This window comes from Macaca nemestrina, chromosome 13 (genome assembly GCF_043159975.1).
Source record: "Macaca nemestrina isolate mMacNem1 chromosome 13, mMacNem.hap1, whole genome shotgun sequence".
Lineage (NCBI taxonomy): Eukaryota > Metazoa > Chordata > Mammalia > Primates > Cercopithecidae > Macaca > Macaca nemestrina.
The window spans coordinates 38,845,014-38,859,466 of NC_092137.1; the positions used below are offsets into that span (position 1 = coordinate 38,845,014).

A 14,453-nucleotide genomic window follows, 5' to 3' on the forward strand; every position below is an offset into this window, starting at 1 on the left:
CAATTCCTGGCCTTATGCAATCCTCCCACCTGGGCCTCCCAAAATGTTGGGATTGTAGGTATGAGCCACCTTACCTGGCCTATTTTTTATTTTAGGGATAGGGTCTCTCTATGTTGCCCAGGCTGGAGTGCAGTGGCTATTTACAGGCACAGTCATAGCTAACTGTAGCCTTGAACTCCTGGGCTAAAGTGATCCTCCTGTCTTAGCCTCCCAAGTAACTGAGATTACCAGTGCATGGTACCACATCTGGCAGTATTATAATTTTTAAAAAGTTTTGCCTATTTATTATTTTTTGAGACAGGGTCTCACTCTGTCACCCCAGCTGTAGTGCAGTGGCACAATCATGGCTCACTGCAGCCTCAACCTCCCAGGCTCCAGTTATCCTCCCACCTCAGCCTCCCGAGTAGCTGGGACTACAGGCATGCACCACCACGCCTGGCTAATTAAAAAAAAATGTTTTTGTAGAGACAAGGTCTCACTATGTTGCCCAAGCTGATCTCAAACTCTTGGCCCCATGTGATCTTCTCACCTCAGGCTTACAAAGTGCCACGAGCCACTCTGCCCAGCCCAGTTTTGCCAATTTAAAAAGTAAAAAGAGGCTATTTCTTTGCTGTTTTTTTTTTTTTTTTTTAGACGGACTCTCGCTCTGTCGCCCAGGCTGGAGGCAGTGGTGCAATTGCAGCTCACTGCAACCTCCGCCTCTCCAGTTCAAGCGATTCTCCTACCTCAGCCTCCCGAGTAGCTGGGACAATAGGCACCCGCCACCACGCCTCCCTAATTTTTTTTTGTATTTTTAGTAGAGACAGTGTTTCACCATATTGGCCAGGCTGCTCTTGAACCTTGTGACCTTGTGATCTGCCCGCCTCAGCCTCCCAAAGTGCTGGGATTACAGGTGTGAGCCACTGCACCCGGCCTTCTTTGCTGTTTTAATTTGCATTTCTTCTTACTAGTAACACTGAATATAATTTTTGTGTATGTATTATCTGTTCAGTCATGTCCTTTGCCCACGTTTCTATTAGATCTTTTATTTAGTCTTTTTTTTTTTTTTTGAGACAGAGTCATGTTCTGTAGCCCAGGATGGAGTACGATGGTGCGATCTCTGCTCACTGCAACCTCCGCCTCCCAGGTTCAAGCTCTTTTTCTGCCTCAGCCTCCCAAGCGGCTGGGATTACAGGCACTCACCACCACGCCCAGCTAATTTTTGTATTTTTTAGTAGAGATGGGGTTTCACCATGTTGGCCAGGCTGGTCTCAAACCCCTGACCTCAGGTGGTCTGCCCACCTCGGCCTCCCAAAATGCTGGGATTACAGATGTGAGCCACCACGCCTGGCCTTAGTCTTTTTTTCTTTTTCTTTTTTTAAATTGTCATTTTATAGCTCCCCACTGTAGCTGCCCCCCACCCTTCCCTTTGATGACCACTTTTACAGGCTTCAGGGGGACCAGGGAACAAAGCTGGGGCCCGGTAGCCCCACTACACTGTTAGCCAGAGAGAACAAGTCACAGTTACAAATTATCACAACAATTAGTGCCTGTACTTGGGGGATCTGCAAAGTGAGGCGGCTCTAGCTCCCCATTGTACAGGGGTCTATTTGGCAGTGACCTTGCTCTGAGATGATGATATTCCTTCTGCCTGAGGGAATTGATGTTGATGAGACTGGTGGCATCGACTGGCTGGCTCACCATTGCCCTGCATGTTCATGCTCACTGCTCCCCACTGTAGAGAGACAGTGGGGCTCCTGGCAGAGGATGTACACCTGGCCCTTGAAGATGGACACCTGCACTTTCCCTTCCACTTGCTCCTGGGACTTGGCGATGCAGTGGCGGGCAAAGTCACACTCAGGGCTGTGCCAGAAATCGGTGTACACCAACTCAGCAAATTTCAAGCCCAGGCCTTGTTTGATTCTGCGCACTTCCTGGTCCATGGCAAAGGCCTCAGTGTCTAAATGAGGGTAGTAAAGGATGGTGCCTGCTGGGGTCTTGTAGATACCTCAGGACTTCATTTCAATGAAGCGGGTCTCCACGATGTCAATATGGCCCACACTGTGCTTGCCTGCGACTTCATTCAGGTACACGAAGAGCTCCAAGGAGGTCTGGTGGGTGGTGCCATCCTTAATGCTGGTCACTTTCACGGGGACCCCTTTTTCACTCAATCTTGAGAATGTTGGGGGTGTTGGGGGCTTTGGTTGGGTCCTGGATCTTCATGTAGAGACTTGAAGGTGCTGGGTTCTTGGGGTTCTCCAAGATTCCAGCCTCATAGCTGATGTGCATGAGGTTCTCATCCATGTTCCATGGGTGCTTCGGAGTGACTGGGATGGGAATCCTATGTTTCTCTGTATATTCCATCAGATCACTGTGGCCCTTGAACTGGTTGTAGAAGTTGGGGATCCTCCCGGGAGCAATGACCTTAATCTGGGGGGCCAGTGAGTAGCAGGTGAGCTCAAACTGGACCTGATCATTCCCCTTTCCCATGGCACTGTGGGACATACACTTGGCCCCATCCCGCTGAGCAATTTCCACTTGTTTGCAGGTGATGCAGACGCTGGGGAGAGAGGGGCCCAGGAGGTAGCGGTCCTTATACAGTGCACTGGACTGGACGGCTGGCCAGATGAACTCCTCCACAAACTCCTTGCTGATGTCCTCAATGAAAACCTTTTTGGGCCCAAGGTTCAGTGCCTTCTTCCTGGCTTCCTTGAAGTCTTCCTTCTTGCCGATGTTGGCAAGGTAGGCAATGATGTCATAGCCTTGTTCCTTGAGCCACATACAGAAGGTGTCCAGGCCGCCACTGTAGGCCAGAACCACGGAGCTTTTGCTGAACATAGCATCTGGGATTGGAGGTGCAAGTTCCTGGCACCTGAAATCTGTCTTTATTGCTCCGTGAACCACTCGGGGCCTGGGGAGCAATGGCAGGCGACAGAGCAGGGCCCAAGTCTTTCTTACTGATGAGTTCTTACATATACAGTCAGATACATCACCTTTTCCTTTTTGGCTTAGCCTCAAAACTATATTGTTACCTAAAACTTCTTATCCCACATTTATGTTCTTTGTTTCTACATTTTAAGTCTCCACATGATTTTTTCCCCACATTCTTTTTCTTTTTTCTTTTTTCTTTTTTTAGAGACAGGGTTTTGCCATGTTGCCCAGGCTGGTCTCAAACTCCTGAGCTCAAGCAATCCGCCCACCTCAGCCTCCCAAAGTGCTGGGATTACAGGCATGAGCCAATGCTCCTGGCCCCCACATTCTTTTTTAAATAATCTTTTTATTTTGAAGTAATTATAGACTCTCAGGAAGTGGCAAAATAGTACTGAGTTCCTTGTACCCTTCACCCAGCTTCCACCAACGGTAAGACCTTACATTACTAGAGTATGATAGCAAAACCAGTAAATCTATATCCAAATGACTTTTTTTCCCTTTCATAACCACACTACAAAGCACAAACAATTTTTTAAAAGTACATTTCAAATGGTTTAAAAAGCATACAAGTGCTAAGCAGAAAATGAGCCATAAATCAGTCAGACGTTAACTGAGGATTTAATAAAAAAAGTGAAGGCTTTGAAAAATGATCCAGTATTCTGCCAAATCCAAACTCTTTGGGGAAAATGGTGCCTTGTTAGGGATGAATAATCAAAACTCAGGTAAAAGTCCAAGAGCACACTCAGCTAGCGTTTCCAGTAGTCTGGCCACAGGTAGTCTTATGGCAAAGCACTGATTTTTTATTTTTATTTGAGACAGAGTTTCGCTCTTGTTGCCCAGGCTGGAGTGCAATGGCGTGATCTCGGCTCACCGAAACCTCCGCCTCCTGGGTTCAAGCGATTCTCCTGCCTCAGCCTCCTGAGTAGCTGGGATTACAGGCGTGCATCACCACGCCTGGCTAATTTTGTATTTTTAGTAGAGATGGGGTTTCTCCATATTGGTCAGGCTGGCCTCGAACTCCCGGCTTCAGGTGATCCGCCCGCCTCGGCCTCCCAAAGTGCTTGGATTACAGGCGTGAGCCATCGCACCTGGCCCTTATTATTTACTTGTTTGTTTGTCTTTGAGACAGTCTCGGTCTGTGGCCCAGGCTGGGGTACAGTGGCATGGTCTTGGCTTATTGCAACCTCTGCCTCCTGAGTTCAAGCAATTCTCCTGCCTCAGCCTCCTGAGTTGCTGGGATTACAGGTACGCACCACCACGCCCAGCTAATTTTTGTATTTTTAGTAGGTACGGGGTTTCACCATGTTAGCCAGGCTGGTCTCAAACTCCTGATCTCATGATCTGCCCACCTCGGCCTCCCATAGTGTTGGGATGACAGGCGTGAGCCACCATGCCTGGCTATTTACTTTTAGTCCAGAGTAGAGGGCGTAAGATAAACTGTAGTTGAATCAAGTTTCCAACTAACATAGAAAGTTAGTTACATATAGGTTGGCCGACTGACATTTATGTCTATTTTAATTTTTGGAATATCATATGTCAGAAGGATTAAAAATTTTATACAATAAATGTGTTATTGAATAATGTATCCCAACAGATTTGGGGAACTGAAGGAGTGAAAACGTATGCTAAGTTTAAAAGGGTGTGTGTGTGCGTACACATGTGTATATATCTCTTTAAGATGATTAATATGCACATCTTAACTTATATCACTTGGCTACAAATCAAACAAAAAATGGAAGGATCTAGGAAAAATGTTTTGTTACCTGCACTACATTTGGATACAAAGCAGCACACAGCATTGCTGATATCAGCTTGGGGTTCTCAGCATTTGAGTTTGCCTATGAGAAAAGTACAGCATTAATTAACAAGTAATATGGCTATTTCTTCTTTTGTTTTGAGACGGAGTCCCACTCTGTCACCCAGGCTGGCATGCTGGCATGCAGTAGCGTGATCTCGGCTCACTGCAACCTTTGCCTCCTGGGCTTGAGTGATTCTCCTGCCTCAGCCTCCCAAATAGCTGGGATTACAGGCATGTGCCACCACGCCCAGTTAATTTTGTAGTTTTAGTAGAGACAGGGTTTCTCCACGTTGATCAGGCTGGTCTCGAACTCCTGACCTCAGGTGAGCCGCCTGCCTCGGCCTCCCAAAGTGCTGGGATTACAGGCGTGAGCCACCGTGCCCGGCCTCTTTTTTTTCTTTTTGAGACGGAGTTTTGCTCTGTCACCCAGGCCAGAGTGCAGTGGCGCCATCTCGGCTCACTGCAACTTCTGACTCCCAGGTTCAAGCGATTCACCTGCCTTAGCCTCCCGAGTAGCTGGGATTACAGGCGTGCACCACTATGCCCAGTTCATTTTTGTATTTTTGGTAGAGACGGAGTTTCACCGTGTTGGCCAGGATGGTCTCTAACTCTGGACATCAAGTGATCTGCCTGTGTCAGCCTCTCAAAGTACTGAGTACAGGCGTGAGCCACTGTGTCTGGCTCTAATATGGTTATGTCTGTGCCGTAGAATTTACCATTTTATTATATTTGGTCTCTACCTTAAAGCAAAAAAAGAGCATCTAATTTCTATCTCTTTGCTAGAAAAACTATTTCTAAGTAAAAAACAAATCTACTGGACCACAGTCACATTGGACCCATTCCAAGGAGCCTACAATGACTTTCTAGACTTTTGCAAAGCAGTTACAAAGCCAGTGTTCCGAAGTATAAATGGAGAAAGAACTTCTGGTTCATGAGATGTTCAGAATCTCCGGGAAGTGCTAACTGCACCTGGAACACAGGGGCATCAGCTTCATCTTACAGAAGTGCTCTTCCTACAGTTATAGAAAAAAACTGTCCTGTGTTAGAAAAAATGCTGGCCTGATTTAAGAAAATTCTACCGGAAGTCTATTCTACCTTTTATGAATTTATCAAGAAGCAGCATGAAATTTAAAAACCAAAAACAACAGCAATGATGAGCAGAAAACCTTCTATTCTTTTTTTTTTTTTTGAGGCGGAGTTTCGCTCTTGTTGCCCAGGCTGGAGTGCAATGGCAGCTCCCCACACCCTCTGCCTCCTGGGTTCAAGCGATTCTCCTGCCTCAGCCTCCCGAGTAGCTGGGATTACAGGTATGTGCCACCATGCCTGTATTTTTGGTAGAGACAGGGTTTCTCCATGTTGGTCAGGCTGGTCTCGAGCTTCCGACCTCAGGTGATCTGCCCATCTTGGCCTCCCAAAGTGCTGGGATTATAGGCATGAGCCACTGTGGGCATGAGCCACTGTGCCCAGCCCCCTCTATTCTTATGAGTGTTAGCTGACACTTAAAAAATTTTTTTTATACTTTTTTCTTTTTTTTTTTGAGGCAGGGTCTAGCTCTGTTACCCAGGCTAGAGTTCAGTGTCTCAATCTTAGCCCACTGCAACCTCTGCTTCCTGGGCTCAGATCATTCTCCCACTTCACCCTCCCACGTAGCTGGGATGACAGGTGGTACACCACCATGCCTGGTTAATTTTTTTGCAGAGATGGGGGTGGGGGTGGGGTTTCACCATGTTGCTCTGGCTGGTCTCGAACTCCTGAGCTCAAGCAATCCACCTGCCTCAGCCTCCCAAAGTGTTGGGATTATAGGCATGAGCCACTGTGCCAGGTCAGCTGATATTTATTTGCGCAAAGTAGAAAATCAAGAATGCCATTAACCCACTGCTCATAAGGCTTAAGGGAAGAATGTCTACAAGTGTTCTCAGGTTAAGATCGTATTTGGGTGCTAATCAAAGAGAAACAAGAACCAACTCCACATTCTTTACCTCTTCTCCTGTGGCATCTAAGACACCATCTCCTCCTTGGGCCCTTTTCTCAATTTCCCTTGCTCTGAGCCCTTCCCTTGCAAACCCTATATCCGATAACAGCTCCGTGAATTGTCGTTTGAGGCTGGCCATTTCCTAAAAGAAGTGGAAAAACCTTTAAGCAAGGGCATCAGCATAACAGTGTTAAGTCTTACAAAAATGAGTGACTACGAAAATACATTATTTCAGGGGATAGCAATGAGGCTCAAGCGGATTCATCACTCAGAGAGGAAGAGGATCTTGTCTGGTCATTTCCAAGAAGCAGCTTTCACTTACACAAACTGGCAGGCAGAGTGAAACAGTTATGCAGAAATGCAAAAATTCAGTAAATCCAAGGATCATTTATTTCACTCTAGATTACAATTTTAAACACTTTCATTGGATTTTGGGTAGGCCTGATTTTCCACGAAATTCTTAGGACAGCAAAAAATGCGGCTGGTTTTGACTGGAATTCCAACTCCAAGTGCTGCGGCACTGTCTACTGTCTAGCTTTTCCTACTTGCATTGCTGCTCCTGTCCTCTCAGTTCCTTACTCAGGCCTAGAGTGGTTCGTGCTCTCGGTGGAACTCAGCAGAATGTTTCCTCTTTCTCTTTCCTTATGGTCTTGCTGGCTCATATCTTTTCCTAGGAATAGGGACATCATTAAGTGGTTTAAGATTTTTTTTTTTTTTTTTTTGAGACAGTCTTGCTCTGTCGCCCAGGCTGGAGTGCAGTGGCACGATCTCGGCTCACTGCGATCTCTGCCTCGTGGGTTCAAGCGATTCTCCTGCCTTAACCTCCTGAGTAGCTAGGACTACAGGCACGTGCCACCATGCCCAGCTAATTTTTGTATTTTTAATAGAGATGGGGGTTTCACCATGTTGGCCGGGCTGCTCTCGAACTCCTGATCTCAGGTGATCCACCCACCTTGGCCTCCCAAAGTGGTGGGATTACAGGCGTGGGCCACCACGCCTGGCTGTGGTTTAAGATTCAGACACTCCTTTTAGTGGTTGAGCACAAATGTGAGAAAGAAAGTATAAACTTCTTTCTTTTGTGGCTACTGTTCTCACATGGGCTGCATATCAGACAAAGAGAAGGAGATAATAATCATTTAAGGAACTGAAAGCTAAGCAACACTACCCTGTCTCTCAATGATGGTTTAAGTATTTTCTTGGAATGTCTCAAGTGTACATGGATAACTATAATATAACTAGGAGTTAAATATACCACAGTTTCTATTTCATGACAAGGTTTTAATTGAAATCTTAAAAAAAAAATCCTACAATCTAAGCTGGAGTTTAGTGAAAAGACGCAACTCTTGTTTGATGGACCTCATAAGTCACAGCAAAATCTATACATAGCCTAACAAAAAATAAATAAATAAATTTAGTAGGAAATATAATTTAAAAGAAATATCCTCATCTTATATTTAAGCATCTAAATGACTTGAGAAAATATTTCTTACTACCCTGTACATATAAATACCCCCCCTTTGATTATTGATTCTCAGCCTCCCAAGTAGCTGGGACCACAGGCATACACCATCACGTGTGGCTAATTTTTATATTTTTTGTAGAGACGGGGTTTCGCCATGCTGCCCAGGCTAGTCTTGAACTCCTGGGCTCAAAGGTTCTGCCTGCCTTGGCTTTCCAAAGTGCTGGGATTATAAGCATGAGCCACTGTGCAGGGCCCCAAAATCTTTGAGTAAAATATGCTTTGCAAAGATGTGTGCCATCATTATTTTGACTTCTCATACCACTCTGGAATTTATTTATTTATTTATTTTTTGAGACAAAGTCTCCCTCTGTTGCCCAGGCTGGAGTGCAATGGCACAATCTCAACTCACTGAAACCTTCATCTCCTGGTTTCAAGTGATTGTCATGCCTCAGCCTCCTGAGTAGCTGAGATTGCAGGTATGAGCCACCACGCCCAGCTAATTTTTTGTATTTTCAGTAGAGATGGGGTTTTGCTATGTTGGCCAGGCTGGTCTTGAACTCCAGGCCTCAAGTGATCTGCCTGCCTCGGTCTCCCAAAGTGCTGGGATTATAGGCGTGAGCCATAGTCCCTGGCCTCATCCCACTTTGGAAGGGGACCTAAAACACTGTTGCAACAGGGGACAGAAGCCCTGTCTCTACATTATACAGAAGATAAGACATTTTTAATTTTTATTTTTTTGAGACAGGATCTCCCTCTGTTGGCCTAGGCTGGAGTACAGTAGGGCGTTCATGGCTCACTGCAGTCTTGACCTCCCAGGCTCAAGTGATCCTCCCACCTCAGCCTCTGGAGTAGATGGGATTATAGGCCCAAATCACTAGGTCTGGCTGATTTTTGTATTTTTTATAGCGATGGGGTTTTGCCATGTTTCCCAGGATGGTCTCAAACTCCTAGGCTCAAGCAATCCTCAGGCTCCCAAAGTGCTGGGATTATAGGTATGAGCCACCAAGCCCGGCTAAACATTTTCTTGTATACTTAGTAGGTTCTGATAGATGTAAGAAAAATAACAAAATCTGGTTCAGTATTAGTTCTTTGGTTTTGGGGAGAGGGTAAGGGGATTAGAGATGGCCATGGACCCCTCTGAAAAGCTGATGAAAGCTATGGTCCATCTCTCCAGAATAACGCACACATGCATAAGCATACAATTTTGTATACAATTTCAGGGGCTCAGAGATTCCGGTTAAGAATGCCTGGTGTAGCCTGGCGTGGTGGCTCACGCCTGTAATCCCAGCACTTTGGGTGGCCAAGGTGGGTGGATCATGAGGTCAGGAGTTCAAGATCAGCCTGGCCAGCATGGTGAAACCCTATCTCTACTAAAAACACAAAAAAATTAGCTGGGCATGGGGGTATGCACCTGTAATCCCAGCTATTCAGGTGCCTGAGGCAGGAGAATCGCTTGACCCTGGGAGGTGCAGGTTGCAGTGAGCCGAGATCACGCCACTGCACTCCAGCCTGGGTGACAGAAGGAGACTCTGCCTCAAACAAACAAACAAATGAAAAAGGATCCCTGGTGTAATTACTGAAAAAACTGACTTCCAGTAAGCAGCAATCTTCGGAGTGCCTATGTTCTACCCTATCCTCCACATAAGTAAACAAAAATTCACCACAAAGAGGAAAAGGAGGTCAGTGGAAAGGTCCAGCACAGAAAGCCTGATATCACAGTGCAGGAGTCCATTTTACCCGGCTGGTAAAGCCAAATATACTCCAGAAATAACATTTGCAATGTTAAGACAGGACACATAAGATAAAGTCGCAGCACCCTCTGGTGAGCTACTCTAATACAAAATGAAGAAAAAGCCACAGACACAACTCACCTGCAGAACTCTTCCGGACAAGAAGTTTTGTCTGCAGTAATTATAACCTGCACGCACACCTTCTCTTGTACTTAGCTGCCATCCCTAAATTTTGGAGAAAATCAAACTGAACTTACTCAGTCTTTAGCACCAACATGGAATAAAACGAAGCTATTAGGTCATATGCTTACCTTATACGCTTGTAGAAGGGCCAGATAATCACTGTTTGCGAATGCAAATTCCAGCTTTTTCTGGTTAGCTTCTTCTTTTTTATCCCAGGGAGATACCTAAAGGATGGAGGAAAATCAGATTTAAAGAACACTTTTTTTTTTTTAAAGACAGGGTCTTGTTCTGTTGCCCAGGCTGGAGTGCAGTGGTGCGATCATAGCTCACTGCAACCTTGATCTCCCAGGCTTAAGCAATCCTCCTGCCTCAGCCTCCCTGGTAGCTGGGACTACAGGTGTGCCCCATCATGCCAGCGAATTTTTAAAAATTTTCGGTAGAGATGGAGTCTCATGTTGTGCAGGCTGGTCTTGAACTCCTGGGCTCAGGCAATTGGCCCACCTCGGCCTACCAAAGTGCTGGCATTATAGGCATGAGCCACCACACCCCAGGTCCTACAGGACACTTTTAATCTGAGGTTTCAAATGGCATTTTCCTATTGCTAAAGCCAGATGCCTTGGGAAAGGATTTTGCATGGAAAAGTGTAATCAGTGGGTCAGCTAATGAAAGGCAGTTATGATGGTAAATGGCAAGCTCACAGTCTTTGCTCTGTGAGTCTGCCTGCCCACCCAAAAGAAGCTCTTCTGGGTCTTTTAGTTCCAAGTGGCAAGAGTCATCAAAGAGCCACTCATTCTAAAGCTACATTTAAAACCTAACATTCTGTTATCTGTGTTCTTTATTTTACAGATTCTTATTCATCTTCTACGTTTGAATCTCCCTTGCTACTATACCCACACTAGTGTTTTACTCTTGTTTATTGTTTTACTTAAAAATCTACACTGGGAAGAATCCTCTTATTTTATTACAAATGTTTACAGGTCTTCCTTTTCCCTACAAATGTGTAAAATCAGCAGGGAAGTAAATTTTCACCGCTTTACACATACTAATTCATTAATCCAATGATATTTCTCTGCCTTCTCAGGCTCTAAAGATACCAGCATGAGCTTCAGTAGTTTCTCATGGCAATCTAAACCAATGCCCTAGCTGTAACACCACTGAAAATCATTCTAAACCAACCATAGTGCTTCTAATTTTTGTATATTTAAATATCTTATAACTAATATAACAGCAGTAAAATTTTAGTTTCTACTTGAAAGTAAAATTCCTTCCTTTTTAGACAGGCCAGTGGGAAAAGGATTGCACGTGGGAGATGAATATTATGTTTACAGAGTCCAGCAAAGGACAGGTGCTCAGTTTTGGCTAAGGATGACATCAACATTTCTTCTCTCTCTCTCTTTTTTTGTGTTTTTTCTTCAGATCACTAAACGAAGGGAGACATCAACATTTCTGGATTCAGAGTCCAGAATGCTCACCATTATACCACGGAACCTCACACCAGACATCAACATTTCTAATGAGTCTTTCTTTTTTTTTTTTTTTTTTTTTTGAGATGGAGTCTCGCTGTGTCGCCCAGGCTGGAGTGCAGTGGCCGGATCTCAGCTCACTGCAAGCTCTGCCTCCCGGGTTTTTACGCCATTCTCCTGCCTCAGCCTCCCGAGTAGCCGGGACTACAGGCGCCTGCCACCTCGCCCGGCTAGTTTTTTGTATTTTTTAGTAGAGACGGGGTTTCACCGTGTTAGCCAGGATGGTCTCGAACTCCTGACCTCGTGATCCACCCGTCTCGGCCTCCCAAAGTGCTGGGATTACAGGCTTGAGCCACCGCGCCTGGCCATGAGTCTTTCTTGATTCCAATAAAAGAAAATGGTCAGTGAGAGGTTGGTTTAGATGATTTGGGAAAAGGCAATGGAAGTCTTGTTCACAAGGTTGATACTGTGTACCCCCAGCAAGTTATGTCACCTCTTCGGGTTCTTGGTTTTATCATTTCTTTCTTTTTTTAAAGACTAGTCAAGTCTCAACAATCAATTGAGATAACTCACTACCACTGGACCAGCTGGTTTATAATTTGTTGTTAAGTCAGGGAGCTGGACTAAGATCTTTTTGCAGATCTGTGAGTTTATAATTCGATGACATATAACATTAAAACTGAAGAAAATGAATACATCCATTGATTCCCCTAACTAGATAAAATAAGCCACGATAAAAATAAAGGCAGATTGCTTATCATGAAAGGACCGGTAAAAAAGATTTTTTTTAAATGAAGAAAAAAAAAAAAAAAAAAAGGCAGACTGACACTCCACCTAACAGCAGAAAATCCTTTCTTCTCAAGTATACGTGGAACACCCTTCAGGATAGACCATATGCTTGACCATAAAACAAAGCTCAATACATTTTAAAGAGGATTGAAATAGTACAAATATGTTCTCTGTCCACAATAGACTGAAATTAGAAATCAATAATGAAAAAAATCTTGCGAACTCACAAATATATAGAAATTAAACAACTCATGCCTAAATAATAAAGGGTCACAGGAGAATAAAAAGGAAAATCAGAAAATACTTTGAGATGAATGAAAAGGAAAACCAAAACATATGGGACACAGCTAAAATAGTCCTTAGAGAAAAACTGAGAGCTGTACATGCTTACATAAAAAAGAAAGATCTCAGAACAATAACCTAACCTTCTACTTTAAGACACTAGAAAAAGAAGAGCAAACTAAACAGAAAGAAGGAAAGAATAAAGAGCAGACAGTAATGAAATAAAGAACAAATTGGATGACATTGTTCCCTAAAAAATCTTTTTGTTTGTTTTATTTGTTTTTGTCTTTTCAGAAATTTATTTTTGACCTTCTCCCCATGCAGATGTGCCCTAAAAAATTCACATCTAACATACAAGCAAATTTTTAGGGGGTTCACATGCCCTTGATTCCCCCATGGTCCCCTTAGAGACCTATGGTCGTCCTCTTAGAGACTCCAGTTTAGATGAATGTTGTTTACTTACAAATGGAGACTTAAAAGCCAAACTGGCAGCAATGGTGAGAGCAGGATCCAAACAGCGGAAGATGGACCCAAACAACATTAGTTTGCCAATTCTCACATCCACAGGCAGAGAGGCCAAGTGATACCCAAGAGGGGTCAATTTTTCATCTGGAGTTAATGCTCCTAAGTCTCGTAATCGTATTTTTGAGGCACGAAGAGAATCGGCGTGTGGAGGTTCAATAAGCCGAGAGAACACAGACTGGAGATTATGAGCACTAAACATCTCTAAAATTTTAATTCTGAAAAGGAAACAAAATAACAATTTGTCAATTTTATTTCTGGTGGGATGACACAGAGGAATAATTTCTTGTGAGTGAGAATAATTGACAAGTTTAAATACAAATTTTTAAAATCTCGTGTTTTCTACTTCTACCAATAAACCACAGAAGCACTTTCAGATGCTGAAACTTACTCATATTCAGAATAAAATTCTCTCTATAAACTTTCAAAATGCTTCTTTCCTTAATGGTGGGATCGAATTATGAAATAGAGTTCATGACAAAAGATAATAAGTGCTGGCAAGGATGTGGAAAACTTGGAACCCTGCACATTGTTGGTGGGAATGTAAAATGATGCAGCCACTATGAAAAACAGGATAGAGATTCCTCAAAAAATTAAAAATAGAACTACCATATGATCCAGCAACCCCACTTCTAAGTATACACCCAGAAGAACTGAAGTCAGAATCTTGCAGAAAGGCCAGGCACAGTGGCTCACGTCTGTAATCCCAGCACTTTGGGAGGCTGAGGTAGGTGGAGGTCAGGGGTTCGAGCCCAGCCTGGCCAACGTGGTGAAACCCAGTCTCTACTAAAAATACAAAAATTAGCCAGGCTGGTGATGCACACATGAAATCCTAGCTACACGGGGGGCTGAGGCAGAGAATCACTTGAACTCAGAGGTGGAGGTTGCAGTGAGCCAAGATCACGCCACTGTACCCTAGCCTGGGCGACCGAGCAAGACTCTGTTTCAAAAAAAAAAAAAAGAATCTTGCAGAGCAGAGATACTTGCCACTCCTGTGTTCACTGTAATATTATTCACAATACCCAAGATATGGAAACAACCTAAATGTCCACTGACAGATGAGTGGATAAAGAAAGTGCAGTATATATACATACAGTGGAATACTATTCAGGCTTAAAAAAGAAAGAAATTCTGCAATATGCAACAGCATGGATGAAACCTTGAGGACATTATGTTAAGTGAAATAAGTCAGTCACAAAAAGACAAATGCTGGATGGTTCTACTTGTATGAGGTATCTAAAATAGTCAAACTCACAGAAGCAGAGAGTAGAATGGTTGCCAGGGGCTGGACATGAGGGGAAAATGGAGAGTTGCTGTCCAATAGGTATAAAGTTTCAGTTTC

The 14,453-nt window shown here is 44.1% G+C and overlaps 1 protein-coding gene and 1 pseudogene across 4 annotated transcripts in view; both read right to left on the reverse strand.

Moving 5' to 3' along the window:
* Positions 1-14,453, reverse strand: part of LOC105464878 (DExH-box helicase 57) — a 77,101-nt gene that overhangs the window by 10,744 nt on the left and 51,904 nt on the right. For 3 of the 4 annotated variants that reach the window (XM_011712990.2, XM_071076551.1, XM_071076550.1), the window contains exons 17-21: positions 13,053-13,329; positions 10,184-10,279; positions 10,014-10,097; positions 6,688-6,822; positions 4,674-4,748 (exon numbers count right to left, since the gene is read on the reverse strand). In XM_011712990.2, coding sequence (XP_011711292.1) covers positions 4,674-4,748; positions 6,688-6,822; positions 10,014-10,097; positions 10,184-10,279; positions 13,053-13,329 — 667 coding nt within the window. Of the gene's footprint in view, positions 1-4,673; positions 4,749-6,687; positions 6,823-6,861; positions 7,351-10,013; positions 10,098-10,183; positions 10,280-13,052; positions 13,330-14,453 lie in introns of those variants that run through there. The other variant, XM_071076552.1, reaches the window with a different exon arrangement.
* LOC105464877 (argininosuccinate synthase pseudogene) lies at positions 1,023-4,657 on the reverse strand (annotated as a pseudogene).